Raw genomic sequence first — 18,244 nt, 5'->3', positions numbered from 1 at the left:
CAATAAGGGTGGTGATGAACTGGCAAAGGTTGCACAGAGAGGCGGCGGTGCCCCATCCCTGCAGACAGCCAAGGTTGGGCTGGATGAGCACTGATGGAGCTGTGGGTGTCCCTGCTTGGTGGAACAGATGGCTTTGAAGGGTTCCCTCCAACTCAAACCATTTTGGTGAACAGCATCTCCCACCCCCACAATCAGAGGTTCCCATCCATTTTACCCCCTTGCAGACACCTGTTTGAGGATGGGGACCGGACAGGGTGAATTCAACCTGGCCCAGCTGAGTCGGAACCTGCTGGGAGCAATCTCCAGAGCAAACAGAACCACACCTGGGGTTTGTCCACGAGGGAGGGAAGCGGGTGATTCATTTCAGGGTGTAAAGTACCCCAAGCTTTCAGCTCAGTGCAGCTGGGAGCACAGCTGACACGTCACGGGGCAAGCAAACAAAGCGATACCCTCGAAGCGGCACCCACAGGAGCACAGACACACACAACTCGCGTCTCTCCCTGCGTCGCGTTCCGCCGCACTTCCCGGCCGGCGGGGACAGCTCGGGGCGGGGCTGTGCGCATGCGCGCGGTGCCCGGAGGCGGCGGCCGCGGGACACGGCGGTGCGGTGCGGTACGGTGCGGTGAGTGCGGGGACAGCGGGCTTCGTGGCGAACGTGGGGCGAAAGGAGAGGGAGGAGAACCGCTTCAGGTTCCGCGGTGATGGTTTTAGGGGTTTGGCTTCCCCGGGCTGTCTGCTGAGGGTTGCTGTTGGGTTTTCCTTAGGTGAGCATCTCGCTTCTGCGGGGAGATTGCAGGTGCCTTTATTCTGCACCGTGGGATGGAGATGTGGCTCGGTTGTTGGGTGCTGTGGGATGACCGGGGCTGGGAAACGAGTTCACCGAAGTGCTGACACAGGTTGCACAGAGAGGCGGTGGTGCCCCGTCCCTGCAGACAGCCAAGGTCAGGCTGGATGGGCTGTGAGCACTGGTGGAGCTGTGGGTGTCCCTGCTCAGTGCACGGAGTGGGACAGATGGCCTTGAAGGGTCCCTTCCAACTCAAACCATTCTATGAGGTACCCCTCTATGCTGGAGGGGCACTTAGCTGGGAGATCACTGCATGGCCAGCGACCCGAAAGGCTGAGGATGGGGACGTGGGCGCCGCCGCGATGCTGCAGTCATGGAAAGGTCATGAGAAAGGACATTTGGATGCCCTGCGGGAGAGGAATGCGGGCTGTGGGGCTGTTTGTGCTCGCTGCTGGGGCAGGGAGGGGACGGCGAGCTGCCAAGCGCCCCGCTCCAGCTCTCAGCTCAGCTCGGAGGGGTGCAGGTATCACAAACAATTCCTAGAAGCACGGCCCTGCTGAGCCCAACCGCACGCCTTTGCACATTTCCTCCCGCAAAGGTGTTGTTTAACGGCCCTGGCCAGAGGGAATCGCCGTTCTGCAGGCGTTGCTGCTTGCATGTATTTACATCGAAGCTGTGCCTGGAGCCAAGGAGATGCTTGTGTCCCTCAGTGCAGCAAACCCAGAGCACGGAAAGAGCGCGTTGCCCTGGAAGGCTGCTAGGAGCCGTGATTTATGGGGCTGCATATGAGATCTGCAAGCTGGTGGCTGTACCTTATGTCCCCCAGGCGTTTATGCTTTAATTTTTCCCTAGCAAATCTCTAGCATCCCACGTTTGCAGGGGGAAATCAGCCATCCTCACTTGCCATTGCTGGGGGCTTTGTGTGCAGCTGAAGGGCAGCTCTGCTCACCTCGGAGGACGGGGATAAGGACTTGGAGTGAAGGGAGGAGGGCAGCTCACAGGGCTGGCACACAGCTGCAGGCTCTGCTTGCTGCCTCCCTCCCCCTCTCCCTGCTCACAGCAGCGGCGGTGCCGCACGTGATGGATGGGCATTTTTTCCTGATGAGCCAAGCTCGAAAATCTGCAGCCTTCAAAATGTTTTTGAGCATCAGGCACTTTGTGGGTGATGGCTTTTTTGTAGTAAAGCTGAGCAGCCTCAGCCTGGAGGCTCTGAGACATCTTCTAGCAATGCTTTTGGGGCAAAGAGGCCCCAGGGATGCTGTGTGCACAGCGATGGGAGGGAAGGATGCTGCACAGACGTGGCAGGAGGAGATGGAGGTTGTGAAAGCAAAATGCGGTTGAAACAAATCCAAATTCCCTTTTCAGCCTGTGGGGAGAAAAAATGGGCATTTCTGTGGCACCATTCAGCTCAATCCAGTGCTGGCGTGCGAAGCGGGTCAGGTCAGCCACCCCACTCCATCACTGCATGACTGAATGACAGCTCGCTGGCAGGGTACAGCTGCCTGCATGCCTAAACCCTGTTCGCTCCAAAGCAAGGTGGAGTTTCCCAAATTGAATGCGGGTGGCTGCAACAAAACTCTGCTGGGAGTGTGCAAACAAGGTGGCAGGCACAGGTGACTGATGGGGATTGTGCTTTGCTCTTGTTTCTGTAGGTCAGGGTGCTCCACCTGGTGGGTGCAGGCTGCTCCCTGGTGTCTCACACCTACCTGAAAGCTTTGCGTGTGTGTGGGTGGGGGGGAGAAACTGGTGAGCAAATGTAGAAAGGGCAAAGAACAAAGGTGTGGTGAGGTCAGAAGAAAAACCTGTGGGTCTGGTCTCATTCGACATCTTCATCAATGACCTGGATGGAGGGATAGAATGCAACCTCAGCAATGTTGCTGATGATACAGAGCTCGGAGGAGCGGCTGACACAGCAGGAGGCCGTGCTGCCATTCAGAGAGATGTGGGCAGGCTGAGAGTTGACAGAGAGGAACCTGGTGGGGTTCAGCAAGGGCGAGTTGACTTGCAGACATCAGTACAGGTTAGGGCTGATCTCCAGGAAAGGAGCTCTGCGAAGAATCTCAGTGTCTTGGTTGGCCGTGAGCCTGCAGTGTGCCCTGGTGGCCAGGAAGGCCAGTGTTTTGCTGAGTTGCATTGCACACAGCACGGCCAGCAGGGCAAGGGAGGTGATCGTCCCCTCTGCTCTGCTCTGCTCTGGGGAGGCCACATCTGGAGCGCTGTGTCCAGTTCTGGGCTCCTCAGCTCAAGACAGACAGGGAACTGCTGGAGAGAGTCCAGTGGAGGGGGTTGGAGCATCTCCTGTATGAGGAAAAGTTGAGAGCCCTGGGGCTGTTCAGTCTGGAGGAGGGATCTTATCAATGCTTATCAATATCTCAAGTGTGGGAGTCAAGTGCGTGGGGCCAGGCTCTTTTCAGCAGTGCCCAGTGACAGAACAAAGGGCAGTGGGCACAAACTGGGACAATAGGGAGCTCCATACAAACACGTAGAAAAACAGCTTTCCTTTGTGGGTGATGGAGCACTGGCACAGGCTGCACAGAGAGGTGGTGGAGTCTCCTTCTCTGGACATAGAGAACCAACCTGGATGCTTTCCTGTGTAATCTGCTGTAGGGAAGTGCTTTGGTGGGGGTTTGGGCTAGATGATCTCCAGAGGCCCCTTCCAACCCTTGCACGTGATATCTGGGTTCAATAATAAATCCCACATGCAAGTCTTTGGTTTCCTAACGTTGGGTGCCCAGCATACCTCAGGACCTTGCAGGGTGCTGTGTCCCCAAAACTTTGCTGCAGAGCTTGTTGCTCCATCCCTACTGAGCTCAGTGCTCGCGCTGCTGTCCCTGCTGCTCTCATCTCCTGGATCCAGCCCAAGGTGCAGGCAGTGCTGAGCTCACATTGAGGGGCACTCATGGCTCTGCACAGCTCAACTGGCAGCCAGCCCAGCTGCTTTCTGACCAGAAATTGCAGGGGAGATGCCACCACCAGCAGCAAGGGAACCCTGCCATCTCCTACCGTCCTCAATGGATGCTGTCCTGTCATCATCAGGCATTAATGTTCCATTGAACACAAACTTGGACAAACCCTGCTTCAGCTCTGTGCCGTGAGTATATACAGAAAGGTAGAATTTGGGCTATGCGCTGTGAAATTTTCATTAGGTTACTTTGCTTCTTAGCAGAATTCAGATTACTTTCCAGCTTCCCCTTTCAAGGTCTCCAGTGAATGACAGAATCATGAAGGTTGAGGATCTCTAAGAGCCCTAAGTCAACTGTCAGCCCGTCCCCACCATGCCTGCTGGCCATACCCACGTGTCCACAGTTGGAGCACCTCCAGGGACGGTGACTGCACCGTAACATCACTAAGAGACATGGTTTAGTGATGGGGTTCAGTAGGTAAGGTTGATGGTTGGACTTGGTGGTGGGGCCTTGTGAGATCCAAGCTGAAGCACTGCGTACAGCTCTGGGCCCCAGCACAAGGACATGGAGCTGTTGGAGCGCATTCAGAGGAGGACGTGAAGATGCTCAGAGGGTGGAGCACCTTTCCTATGGGGACAGGCTGAGACCTGGGTGTATTCAGTCTGGAGAAGTCTTTGAGGAGTTCTCATTGTGGCCTTCAAATGCCTCAGGGGGCCTAAAGGGAAGGTGGAAAGGACTCTGTCAGAAAGTGTAGTGATAGGACCAGAGGTAATGGCCTTAAACTAAAAGAGGAAGGAAACAGATTGGATGTAAGGAAGTAATGCTTCACAATGAGGAAGGCAAGGCAGTGGCACTGCTGCCCAGAGAGCTGTGGGTGCTCATCCCTGCCGTGCCCAAGGCCATGGATGGGGCTGTGGGCAGCCTGGGCTGTGGGAGGTGTCCCTGCCCACGGCAGGAGCCGGCTGGGCTTTATGTCCTTGCCAACCCAAACCATCCTGTGATTCTACAACTTGATTATCTTGAAGGTATCTTCCATTGATGATTCTATGTCTATCTATATTGATCTATATTGATGATTCCATTCTTCTATGATTCTATATCACCGGTTTCTTTCCGAAGCATCCCGACCCACCCAGAGTCCCTGTTGGCTGAGTACTCATAACACAGCTCTTGGGCTGATGTGGATGTAAGCGGGCACACAAACGTGTCAAGGAAAATAAAATATTCAGTGTAATGTTCTGTTCTGCAGTCCCAGCATGGCCTGGTGTGTTACAGCAGCACATCAGGAGCACAATACCTAGCTCTGTTCAGGCAGATGAGGATTTTCTATGGTTCCATGATTCTATGATTTGTATTCTTCTTTAATACTGGGAGGTGGAAACCCAATTCGCAGAACATCTGAGCACTTGGAGGATCTCCACTTTTCTGACAGTGCTGAGAGGATGCAGAATTGCTGCTATGAGCCATTCTAGGATCTCCATTTCTCATCTGTGTTTCCAAAACAGCAACCTGTGGTGCAGCCGATGGACTTTTGCACAGCTCTCAGATGAGTGGAACGCAGGAATTTGTTGTTACTTCCACGCCGTACACAACTGCTTTTCTTTATAAATGCAGTGCATCTGTTAAAGACTTCCCCAGGGCTCTCTGGACCCCTCTGCTTTGTTTCCCAGGCATTGCTGCCCGTCTGGAAGCAGATGTGTGTGTGTGTCAATGCCTGATGCCCACGCAGCATCCTGCAAGCCAATACATGGAGCTGCTACAGGCTGACTTACAGAGTTAACACCGAGGCCGGGCTGGTGGGAAAATGAGCCGTACCCTGCAGGAAATCTTCTCATTCAAACCCTTCCATTAGACTGTGACGAAAAGCAAAAGAGCTGGGAAAAAGCTCGAGTTTCCAATTACTTTGGAAGAAAGGGAGAGCAAAATTGGAACGGGATCGTTCCTCCTCTGGGCCGTGCTTCGTATTGTGGCTGCAATGATCCCCCCTGGGCACCGCTCACCCCCTCCTGGCAGCTCCGTCCCTGAACAAACGATACTTGGTTGCTTTTAATTGGGAGCAGCCAAAATAAGTGAAATCCCCCGGAGATGGGGGTGAGGAGGGGATGGCAGTGAGGCGCCCTGCTGATGAATGTGGCTTTCAGCTGCTCCGACACCCCCGCGGGAGGGAAAGAATAGGGGCTCTGTGAAGGCAAAACAGCCAGTGCCGACCTTGGGGTTCCTCTCTCTTATTTTCTTGTTGTTATTCCCCTTCTCGCTCCCTTTTCTTTAATTGCTCGTTGCTTTGTCCATCACATGATGGCTGGAAATTGCCAACTTGTTCTCGCTTCTCGGTGTCACAAGTTTGGTTTAAAATAAGCCTGCCGGATTCCTGATTTACTCACTGTTTGTCTGAGCACCGCATGTGTTTCTTGTGATTTCGGACTGTTAGCTTGAAAAAATGTCTGCCCCTCCTTCTGCACTGTAAAACCTGGCGTTTCCTAGCCAGGAAGAATCTCTGCTCTCAGTTCCCAGCCTTCCCCTAGCACTGCTGAAGGGCGATGCTTGCTGTATCCAAGATGAGACCATGGCAAAACCCTAGTGTGCAAGCCAGAGCCAGCCTGTGCCTGGTACAGATGCTGCTGTCCCTTTCATATGCTCATCAGCATGCAAAGCAGGCATGCCAGGGGCAGTGGAAATCGCAGTGTGCCCCTTGCACCCATCTGCATCCTTGCACCCTGCTCTTTGCTTGTGCAATCCAGGCTTTGTCCAGGTCTTTCAGTTTCTGATGTCCCGGTGTCAGCACAAGTATTTGTCTCCTCCATCTTTTGGGGAGCTCTGGGAGCCCTTTCTCCCTGCACCTTGTCATCATGAGCACCGGTTTTGGTGCTTATGCACCTTCCTGGAGGGTTTTGCAGCATTGTGCTGAGTTGAGGTGAAGATGCAGCACTGAACCCCCTGCAGGAAACCCAGATCCTTGGACCATGCTTAGTTAAAGGGATGCTGGGTGACGGAGTTCAAGCCACCATGCTTGGGTTATATCAGAGCAAATGCTGGAAGTTAGGTGATAGGACAATGGGAAATGGTTCAGACTAAAAGAGGGGAAATTTAAATTGGAAAAAGTTTCTTTGCCGTAAGAGTTGTAAAGCAGGAGCACAGGTTGCACAGAGAGGCGCTGGCGCCCCATCCCTGCAGACAGCCACGGTCAGGCTGGATGGGCTGTGAGCACTGCTGGAGCTGTGGGTGTCCCTGCTCAGTGCAGGGAGTGTGCCTAGAGGTCCCTTCCTGAAAGGTCTCTTCCAATTTGGACAGTTCTATGATAAGCCCTCTTGCTTGGGTCCCATCAGAGCAAATGGTGTGAGAGGCAGAAAATGCATGGGAGCAGGTGGACAGACAGGTAGATGAGTTTAGGATGCCCAAAGCGTTTCAGAGTCCATACTCGCATGCTTCCGCATCATGTGGAGGCAGCAGATGCCTAGGCACATAGAGGCAATCAGTACTGCTGCAGTACCAGGGCAGCCTGGTGGTGTACTGGCAATGGGTTGGGGCTCTACATGATGCACGCTGACCCCAGAGAGCCTGTCCTTGAAGCAGGCATGCTGCTGCAAAATGGATCATCGTGGCTGGGTCATGGGATCGTGCTCGAAACCCTGAGAAGCTGCTTTCCGTAGCTCAAAACTGCCTGTGCTGGAGGGACACCACCAGTTCATGGGGAGTTCTGCAGAGCCTGCCTGGGGATGTGAATACACACAGGCTTCACGTAGCCTCTTTGCACCTAGACCAGAAAGTCAAACATCATCTCGGTAGAACGTGCATAAAACCTTCCTGCCCTTCCCACCACACTGTGCTCAGCCTCAAGTCCTGTCCAGCTCATCCACGGGAGATACAGGATCACAGAACCACGGAGGTTGGAAAAGACTTTCAAGATGGTCCAGTCCAACCATTAACCTGTGTGTTGGCTTTGCCTAGGATGGAGATAGCTTTCCCCACAGCTGCCCATATAGTCTTGTGCTGTTGTACTTGAAGCTAGAACAGCATTCATATAGAATCATAGAATCAATCACCAAGGTTGGAAAAGACCTTCAAGATCATCCAGTCCAACCGTTCACCTATTCCCAATAGTTCCCACTAAACCATGTCCCTCAACACAACATCCAGCCTTTCCTTGAGCACCCCCAGGCTCGGTGACTCCACCACCAACAACAGGGCAACAGAGGGGGAGTATTGCAATCTGCATAGCCAGAGCTGCTCTCCTTGCCTGGGCTCTGCTTTATCCTGAAGCTGAGGTCTAGATTAAGTTGAATGAATGAGTTTTTTCTTTCTCCATCAGCAATAAGGAGTCGGAACAGACTGTATCAAATGAATGTGCCTTCATTGGAACTGGGGAGTGTTGTCCATTTTTCACGCCATCCCCTCAGAGTTTAAATCTGCCTTCCCAAATGTTGGCACGTATCCCCTAGGAATACACAAGCTGCTGAATGAAGCACATGTTCCATCATGGGTCTGCCCCCTTAGGACAGGAATAAAGGGAATCTGCCAATGTCAGACCCTCAGTGAGGGCTCTGCCTTCAGCTCTGCACAGCTGTGACACTACATTACTCCATTTTAGGAACCACCTTTCCTTCCAACTCTTGTAGGGTGGCTCCAGCAGACGCAGCAGCCACTTTCTATGTGGCAAAGAAGGAAAAAAAACAAACAGGCCTGAGAGATGCTAATGAAGAAAGCCTGGAAAGCACAAGGAGAAAGAACTGGCTGGAAAATGCACTATGTCAGCTGTGACAGCTCCTATCTGCTAGAACAAGGAAGTAAAGTGAAAATGTTTCGTCTGTTATCAGAAGCTTTGAGTTGTGAGGGGAAGTGGGACTTGCAAGCCAGTGCAGAGTCTGCTCAGCCTTGGCTCTTTGTGCTATCTCACCCTGGAACTGTTCGTCAGCTCCCATCTCTGCTTTCACTTCCTCTTGGTTTTTAACATCATATGGTGTCCCCAGCTTGCTGAGGGCCTCCTGGTGTGTATCTGCTCAGAGCAGCCCTCTGCCTCTCACAGCAGATGCTACAAAAGAAAAATAAAGCATTTCCCACACTCATGCAAAATACTCATTAACATTTACTTACTTTCTGGTCGTCTCTATGCACTTGGGTGTAAATGAGCTTAGGAGTCCAGCCCCTGTCCTGCAAATATGCAGTGTTGGCTGGACACGAGTAAAAGCCTGCTTCATCAGCATCAGATTCAGTCTAAGCACAGTCGTGTGTGATGAGTTCTTTTCTCTTCCTTTTTTTGTAATGTACTGTAAATGCCAGCAGGGAAGAGAAGCTTCTTGGGTGGAAGGGAAACAGGTTATTAGGGGTGAAGTCAGCACTGTGAGGTTATCTAGCCCAGCTCCTCTCATTTCACTGTCATCTCCCATCCTGCTGCCTCTTCCATAGGGGGGAATGAGGGCTGTGGAATTCTCTCCCCTCTGCCCAACTGATTGCTGCAGCCCTGGGCATGCACCCCATCTGCAAATTATGTGGCAGGAAAGCCAGCCTTATTTGTAGCCTCCAGGATTTGGTTGCAAATCCACTTAAAGAAAAGCAAGTTACCCTTAGATGAATCGCTATGTCCTTGTTTTGTCCCTGAGTGGTTCGTTCTGGCTGAAAGGGTGAAAAACCCCCTCCACAGGTGCTTGAGAATCATTTGAGTTGGAAGGGGCATTTAAAGGCCATATGGTCCCACTCCCTGCAATGAACAGGGACGCCTACAGCTCCATCGGGTGCTCAGAGCCCTGTCCAGCCTGACCTTGGGTGCCTGCAGGGATGGGGCACCCAGCACTGCGTTCCAGTGCTTCACTACTCTTATTGTAAAAAAAAACCTCCTTAAATGCAGTCTAAATCTCTCCTGAACTGTTAAATCTCCCTTAACTGCTTCTTGTACCCCCTTATTGGCAGCTAGCCCTAAACATGAGACTGCCAAGGAGGTGGGGACTAAGGGCAGGATGTCATGTTTCTGTTTCTATCTAATCTAGGCCGAACCACAGAGACATCCTCCTGTGTGCTGAATTCAGGTCTGCCTAGTCCAGAAAAGCCCTTTGCTTTGCCTCTCCAGGCAGGGCCTGCATCTTGGTATCACCACAGAATCGTGACGTTTGGAAAAGCGATCTGCAATCCCCGAGTCCAACTGCAGCTCACCCCACCACGCTCACAGGCCGTGTTCCTCACATCCCCACGGTTCCTGAACACCCCCAGGGATGGTGACCCCCCACCTCCCCGGGCAGCCCGTTCCTGTGATCCCCCTTGTTTCTTTCTGCGGATAAATTCTCCCTGGTATTTGCACCGTGCCGTGTCTCACCCAGCGGCACTGCCACGCTCTTCTCCCAATGCCTTCCCATTAACATTTCCTCCCTCTCTCCTTCCTGCAGGGCACGAGGACGACGTCCCCCCATGATGACGGCCATCCTGGAGCGCCTCAGCACGCTGTCCCTCAGCGGGCCGCAGCTCAGCCGCCTTCCCCGCCTGCTGGAGGATGGCTTCCCCAAGATGCCGTGCACCGTCCCACAGGGAGAGGTGCCACAGCTCTTCCGTGAGCCGTACATCCACGCCGGGTACCGTCCCACTGGGCAGGACTGGAGGTATTACTTCCTCAGCCTCTTCCAGAAGCACAACGAGGTGGTCAACGTCTGGACTCATCTCCTGGCGGCGCTGGCCGTGCTGCTGAGGTTCAAAGCGTTTGTGGAAGGCGAGCAGCTACACCTGGATGCTTGGTCTCTGCCTCTGCTCATCTTTGTCCTCTCCTCTGTCACCTACCTGACCTGCAGCCTCCTGGCCCACCTGCTGCAGTCCAAGTCAGAGCTGTACCACTACACTTTCTACTTCGTGGACTACGTCGGGGTCAGCACCTACCAGTACGGCAGTGCCCTGGCCCACTTCTACTACAGCTCCGACCAGGCGTGGTACGACAAATTCTGGCTTTTCTTCCTCCCGGCAGCTGCTTTCTGTGGCTGGCTGTCGTGTGCTGGATGCTGCTACGCCAAATATCGGTACCGACGGCCTTACCCCATCATGAGGAAAATGTGCCAGGTGATCCCAGCCGGGCTGGCCTTCATCTTGGATATCAGTCCTGTCGCTCACCGGGTGGTCGTGTGTCACCTGGGGGGCTGTCAGGAAGATGCTGCTTGGTACCACACGTACCAAATACTGTTTTTCCTTATCAGTGCTTATTTCTTCTCCTGCCCGGTTCCTGAGAAGTACTTCCCTGGCTCCTGTGATATCGTTGGCCATGCCCACCAGATCTTCCACGCCTTCCTGGCTATCTGCACCCTATCGCAGCTGGAGGCCATTTGTTTGGATTACAAGAACAGGCAGGAGATCTTCCTCAAAAGACATGGGCCTTTCTCCATCTATCTCTCCTGCGTCTCTTTTTTCGGCTTGGTGGCCTGCAGTGCCATCACAGCTTACATCCTGCGATGCAGGATCAAGGCCATCCTGGCTAAAAAGGACTCCTGAGAATCGTGAAGGTGATGGGCCACCACCCAAAAAGGAAAAAATAATAAGAAAAGGGGCATAGCATCTTAGAGGCATAACTGGCTTATTTGCCTAACACACTGTGACTAACCTGGACCTTGGACTGGGGTGGAGGGCTGGACGCTTCATGCTGGGTGCATTTTCACAGCAGGAGCTGCCTTCTGCCATGCAGGGGGACATGGGGTGTTTTAAGCCACAAAAGTCACTTAACCAAGGATACTGGAATAGGCAGAGGTTCTTTGTTCTCTCTAGTGAACCTGTGGGAGATACCTCGCCGAACGTGAAGGATGGTAGCCAGAGGGCTGTGCAACTGCAGAAGGGTTTTCTAGGGCACACAGCACAGGGAGAACCCACCATGAGGCCTCCGAGTGGACATGTTGACATCTTTGGGGTTTGCCATTTCTGCTGGCTGAGGAGAGACTTGCTAACATCAAAAGCAGTTGTAAGATTTCATTTCTAGGGTTCATTCGCAAGGGCGTGTGTTACAGTGGCTGGACTAATCCTTTCCCAGCTCCAGCTCAGCTAAATCAGATTTTATCTATGACCCCTTGAAGTATCTCAGCAGCAGGTTGCTGAGGTGACATCAGCAAAGCATGCTTGCAGACCAAGACTTGACCTAGAGTCCTCTCGAATCAACTGGAACTGAACCCGGCCCCCACGTCTGCCAGGCGCTGCTGTGGCCCAGCCACCCCCTGGTTGGGGATGTTGGGTCATCTGTATCTTTTCTTTCTGCACAGTTGCACCATCTGTGGTGAAACTGCTTAGCAAAGCCCAAGCAGGCTGTCCCAGCTCTTCAGAGGCTCCTGCCTTCCATTTTAAGTGCTTACTTGCCCTTGAGGACTTGGCCCTGGAACAGGTTGGAGCTGATTTTCTTAGCTTTTCTCAGTAGCAGTAATAGAGGTTGAGCTCCCCTGCAACCAGCGATCAGCATTCAAGATGCTGGCAGTGGGAGGGGAAATGTATTTGTAGAGAGAAGTGCCTCTTTTTCTGCCTGCGTGACATGTTCATACATTCCTGCAAAGCCTGATCCCATATCATCTGCCATGGGAGTCTGACTGGCCTCCAGTTCTGACCATGCAGCACAGAACTAACTTGGGTGTGATCTGTCTGGTATGGGAAAGCCGCTGGGCCCTGGGCCTCCTAGGAATGGTCATGGCCAAAAGAGGATGAAAGTGAAGTGGATGTGGAGCCTTTGTTCCCTTTTTAATGGTCCTTTTCAGGATGCCAAGCAACCCTTGGTGGACCTTGTGGGAAAGATGGCCGTGAATCTGCAAGGTTGCTCTTCTCCGACTTACGGGGCTTTGAATCAGGCATGTTTTTATCGGCATTAGATGAAGGTAGAATGGCAAAAGGCAGGAGCAGGTTGACAGAATTAAGGTGTTTTGTAACCTTGGAATGGGTTTGTCCTTGGAATTTGGAGGTTCTTGTGTGGAGTAGCAAATATAGTGGTCAGGAACACTGGTGTCTGCGGGTCACTGCTGTCCAAAGAGCAGGAAGGGTTGTTTTACGGTGTCCTCAGCTAAATGAATCTCTTCTGTAATTGCTGGAGGGATATTTGAGATATGGAGCCATACTGTGGCACTGAAGTTAGCAGCACTTACAGGACTGGATGCTCTGAGCCCATACAGATAGATTCCAGACTACATACCTTCTGGTCAGCGTACTGCTCGCTTTTCACAGTCAACTCTGAGTCCTTCCAGCTGTATTCTTACAGAAGAGCTGAAGCCTCAAATGCCATGACATCTATACCACGATACATAAATCTTCACTGAAAGCAAGAAAGATGCGGGATCAGTTCCAGCCACAGATCTGAATCCAAGGGCAGGCAAATGAACGGTGGTTGCTGGTGTCGAGCAGGAAGACTTTAGGGTTGGGGAGATGATTTGTCAAGGCAAGCACTGATTTCTGCACTTGATCTGGTTTTTAATTATTGAGATGTGTTTGTGCATGTGCATGCATGCCTGATTTAATACCCAGAAAGGTTTTGCCTTCGGCTTTTTTATCTACAGAGCGTCCTAGCTGGGTCAAGATTAGCTTGAAGGAAGTAATGCCGTGCTGCTGGAGGAGCATGGGGGCCAGACAACAACATCTCTGAAAACTCACCTATCAGTAGGTACCTGGCTGCAACAAAAAGAAAGGTTTTGTGCACAAACCTGAAACTCTGGCCTAATTGATAAATTAAAGGATGGGGAGAGCAATTTTTGATCACAAGAGAAGAAATCACAGGAGAAATTTGGAGAAGTCATCTAGTCCACCCTTTCCCCTCACTGTGGGCTTCCTTGTTGACATCTAGCCCAGCTTAGGAGCACTCAGAAATTGGTAATGACTTCATTTCCTACGCTGCTTATTGACTTACCCCTCCTCACACTGCACCTTTTGCACAGAGGTTTATCTGACTATGGAGCAAGAAAATGGCTGGGAGATGGACCAGCAGAAAAGCAACCCTACTGAAAAAATGTCAGTGATTTTCTCCTGGTTTTAACATCCAGCCAGCTTACTTGGCCAGCAGGGCTGCCTGCACACGTGGGTCTCCTCTCAGTTTGGGAGAAGACTTCCAGTAGGAGCAGGTAGGCTGCTTCTCACAGCCAGATTTGCTTTGCCTTTGTGGCAGATAACAGAGAAGAAGCCAGTTACAGGCCGGTCCACGGTTTTGTTCTGAACTAAAACGGAGGGAGTGGGCATTGCTGCTAACAGCACTGTGCTGTTATCACTTAGTAATACTGGTATCAAAAGACAGGGGTCACCCGGGCGTTTGCTTCTCTAAGGCTGTGAAAATATGTGATGTCCAGCCCCTGGCTAAAGAAGGATGATTGCAGTAATGCTGTCCAGTTCACAGCAGGGTAGGAGGAGGTCCTTCATGAATTTCCTGAGGTATTTCTGGTCAAATGTCATCTCCGTGCTACAGCAGAAGTGGAACTTCTCCTTCTGAATCAACTGTGGTGTGACAGTAGTGGTGTTTCTGCATATCCCCATGGTACCCCTCAAGTGAAGCCACTCATGTGCCCGCGTGGCCCTGCACTCAGACCTGGAGCTGACTTCCTCATTACTATGATGGGTCAATTTTGCAGGCAACTGCCACCCAAATTGCTGCTGCTGTGAGGGTGCACCCCTGGTGTCCAAAGGGACTTGTCTACACTGGAGCTTCCCCTGTCTCTGTCTCCATCCTCCTCGTCTTCCTCCAACAAAGAGGTTTGTTCCTTCATCCCAGGACTTGTGCCTTACGCACCCGGCTGCCTACCTGAGCAAACTCAACATGCTGAGCACTCTGTTCCACCTCAAGAAAAGGGCCTGGGAAGTGGCTGCCAGTGCCCTCCTGAGAACTGTGCTGTTGATCTAGAGGAGACCAGAGCTGCTGAGACAGTAAAAATGCAGCTGTGCTAAACTGAGAGCCTGCCAGGGTCTTCTCCTTTGGGCTCGCTGCTTGGAGCACGGCTTCGTCCATCCTGGTGCTCCTTTGAGGAGGCACGGCTGGGCTGGGTGTCCTGGTGGCAGGGAGTTAAGCACTTTTTGGATCCTGAGGCCCTCACCCTCAAGAATCTCTGGCCCTACGATGGTACTGGAGCAGATCTCACAAGTTGGATCTGCGCAGGTCAGCTGAGCAGTCGTCCCAATGTGCCTTATGCTGTTACCTGCAGGGATTTATACCGAAGGAACCAGGGGCAGCCTCTTTGTTATCTGCTGGTCTGTGGTGGAGCAGAAGGGGGAGGATGGAGAGAGGTACCTTAAACTCGCCTTAAACTTGGATTTTTTGCCTAGTGATTTGTGTAGCAGGGCAAGGACGGGTTCCTCATGTGCCTTGCAATTTGCATTTTTTACTGACAAGATTATTTTTAAGCACTGTTTGTTACTAAACAGAAGGACAAAAAGAGTTTGTATTTTTTTTTTTTTTTCCCCTGGGAAGTAGAGAAGGGTCTGGGGGTTAGATATTAACCATCCCCTTCCCACCTTCCATCTGCTGACTTTGTATTGTTGAAAACATTGGTAATGTTTTAAGCTTTGTACTGTACTGATCATTATTTAAAAACCTCCAGTGAAAAACAAAACAAAACAAAACTGTGAAAGTAAAATGATCGGTGTGGTGTGAAGTTCCCAAATGCACAAGTACAGAAGGTTATGAATCATTAGGAAGAAAGCATGGCCACACACAATTGCAATACATGCCCCACCTCTAGGATATCCATCGGCGTGAATTTCAGTCGCTTAGGAAGTCAGCTCTTTTTCCTTCTGTTAGCACAGTGCCAAGTCATTTCGGTCGTTATTTCATATCGTCGCACACAGAGCAAGGCCTCTGTACTGCTGTGCTTCCACCCAGCAGAGGGCGAGATGCCTTCACCTTCGTGGCTGCAAGAGGCCCGAGTGCCACGAAAGCACAGCCTGCAGGCCCTGCTGGAACTCTGCAGACAGGCTTAGGGAAAAAATGCTCCCACTCAAGCGGGCGTGCAGCCAGCCCTGCAGAGAGATGCATTTCCGAGCCAGGGATGTGCTTTGCAAACGTCTCGCCCTCTGCGTAAGTGACAGGGATTTTGCCAGACAAGTGAAGCCAAGGTTTTATGTTTCCATGAAGTAAAAGCTGAAGAAGAATGGGACAAAATAGCAAAACAGAACAACAAGGCTGTTAACCTTGTTAACAAGAAACAAAAATAGAGGCTTGTGGTATGCTGCTTGGCAATACTGCTCCAGGGAATGCACTTCCTACGTGGCCTTTCCTATTTGATTTAACGCATACAACTCCTCAGTGCCTGGAAAGCTAGAGACTGTTATTAGCAACAGAGGGAACGGGCTTATCCCAAGCAGATGAAGTCAAATGCAAAAAATACAAGAGCTTCCAAGTCAGAGGAACAAAGCATTTTGGTCTGTCTCCTTCACACAGAGGGGGGAATGAGAGAGAAGGTATGATCTCGAGCACCTGATATTGCTGCAGATATTCTCAGTTACGTCAGAAGAGAGAGTTCTTTTACCCCAAGGCAATCTTTGCCTGGTTTTATCCTTGCAGATCTCTGGGAATATGAGGCAGAGCCTCAGCGAGCAGCTCCAAATGAGATATTTCCTTCTTTCTTTTGTTAAGCAGCTGTTGATGCTCGGCTCTGCAAGTAGGTCAGGGGAAGAATGCTTCCCCACGTTGCCTGCTGCTCCTGCTGAATCCAGAGAGAGAAGTATGTTCATCCAGCGTGAAAATGAGGACTGAACATACCTGAAATATAAGGGATTAAGCCACCTGCTGGGTCTTAAACTCTGCAGCTGTCCCCACTGACAGCTTATTTATTCTGACGTTGTTTGCTTTGTTCAGGTTGGAGGTAAGATCCGCTCTCCATCAAAAGCAGTTCCTCTAGCTATGAAGTGAAGAGCGCTAAGCTCATTTTTTAGCAGCGCCCTCACATGCCTTTATCAAATTGGAGCCAGAGGGATAGATGGCGTGTGGAAGAAAGGAAAAATCCAAGTGTGCAATGTACAAATGACAACAGAGCAGTGCGGGACAGCATTCTGATTTATGAATCCCTGATTTTACCAGGCTTGTGAGTATCACATTTCAGCCTACTGCCAGCAAGCCCATACTTCAAAGTGTTTTTTAACAAACCCTTTGTAAGTAGTCCTTGGATCCCTCAGAGCACAGATGGGGCATACTGAAACATCGGCCATTGCTGTAGCATGGGGATTCACAGGTTGGGCTGTTTATTGCCATACATTACAGGGGTGTGAATAGATGTAGCAGCACAGCCTTTCCTCCAAAACACATGGGCTTTAAGCAGATAAGAGCTAGGAAATCTTGATACAGGAAGCACTGATCCTTTTGCTTTTCTTGAGCAGAGTTGTAGAGATGCAAGTGGCTGACGAGGCTTGTCTTAACCATGCCAAGACTGATCTGAATGTACAGAAGTTGGTGTCAAAGATGCCCCTTTCTGCCACGACTTTCTTCATCCCCATCTGCCTTCAAACACTCAGAGGATCTGAAGTGTTCTGATCCAGTCCCTGCTCATGTCTGGAGCCGAAGCTTCTACTCTGTGACCCTGCATAAATCTCATGGCCTCTCTTTGCTTTAGTTCGCCCCTGCAAACTGTGGGATTGCAGCTCTCCTGCCCCACTGCAAGCTGTGCATAAGAGGCACTTTGCCACGCAGCCTTGTAAAAAAGCTGCTGTCACTACCTTACAGAATAACACACGGCCCAAGGAGGCAAGTTTCCTTCCCTGAGGAAGGCACTGGCCCTTGTTGTGCCCAAGATACCTGGTGAATGACGTCTGGATACCACAGCAGGAGCAATCAGACATTGCTTATGCCCCATCGCCCACATCCAGGTTCCTCACTGTCTGCGTGCTGCCTTTCAGCCCTGCTTGGCCTTCAAGTTATTTCCCTTTTTTGAGCTCATCAGACGCCTTTATCTCTCCCTGCTGCTTTTTGTCTCTGTGTTTCTCTCTGCTTGACTTCTGCTTACAAACTCTCAGATCCTGCTGCCTGCCTGTGAATCACAGCCTGCTCTGCCTCAAAGGCACCAAGGGGAAGAAACGCAAAACCCTCTTTTCTCCATGGTGATTGATGTAACTCTGTTACACTTCAGAGCAACTTTTCCACAGGAACTTTCCCTTCCTGCTTCCTAAACGTGAAAACTCACGTTGGAATCCGTGTCAGTGTCACAACCCCCTATCTCTCACAGCTAACATGTATGTATATATACATAGCAGACGGTAAATGAGCACAAGCTCTTTTCCTATTGAGTATTTTGAGCGCCGAGGTACAGATCTGCCTTTCCTTTTCTCCCACCAGGAGGTCAGGCTGCTGCCGCCGGTTCTTTAGACAGGCGCTGTTTCAGTCCCACGCACACAGACCCAACTGCGCAGGGAACACGGCTGCAGCCTGCAGCAGGCTGAAGGACGTCTCAAAGGAGAGAAATACGATCAGGAGCACCTTCCCCGGCCCCAAGGCGGCCGTTTTTGCACACAACGCGGCCGGCGGCACCCGGGGCCCAGCCCCACAGGGCGCGCGGCCGGGCCAAGGCCGCTCCCGCCCTCCCGTTGCTACGGCAACCCCTCTCCCTTTCGCTCAGTGCGCAGGCGCGAAGCGCCGGGGCGGCTCAGTGCGCAGGCGCGAAGC

General features: G+C 51.7%; 1 protein-coding gene across 1 annotated transcript; it reads left to right on the top strand.

Annotated features, from left to right (window-relative positions):
• Window positions 1-6,224: 6,224 nt before the first annotated feature.
• On the top strand, window positions 6,225-11,142 carry PAQR8 (progestin and adipoQ receptor family member 8; the record flags this gene model as incomplete). Its single annotated transcript, XM_079532888.1, has 2 exons — window positions 6,225-6,355; window positions 10,059-11,142. The coding sequence occupies 2 exons, from the start codon at window positions 6,225-6,227 to the stop codon at window positions 11,140-11,142; spliced, it is 1,215 nt and encodes a 404-aa protein (XP_079389014.1).
• Window positions 11,143-18,244: the final 7,102 nt, after the last annotated feature.

The sequence above is a fragment of the Tetrao urogallus genome (assembly GCF_951394365.1).
Source record: "Tetrao urogallus genome assembly, chromosome: 2".
NCBI lineage: Eukaryota > Metazoa > Chordata > Aves > Galliformes > Phasianidae > Tetrao > Tetrao urogallus.
This window is presented reverse-complemented; position numbering and strand designations above follow the sequence as displayed.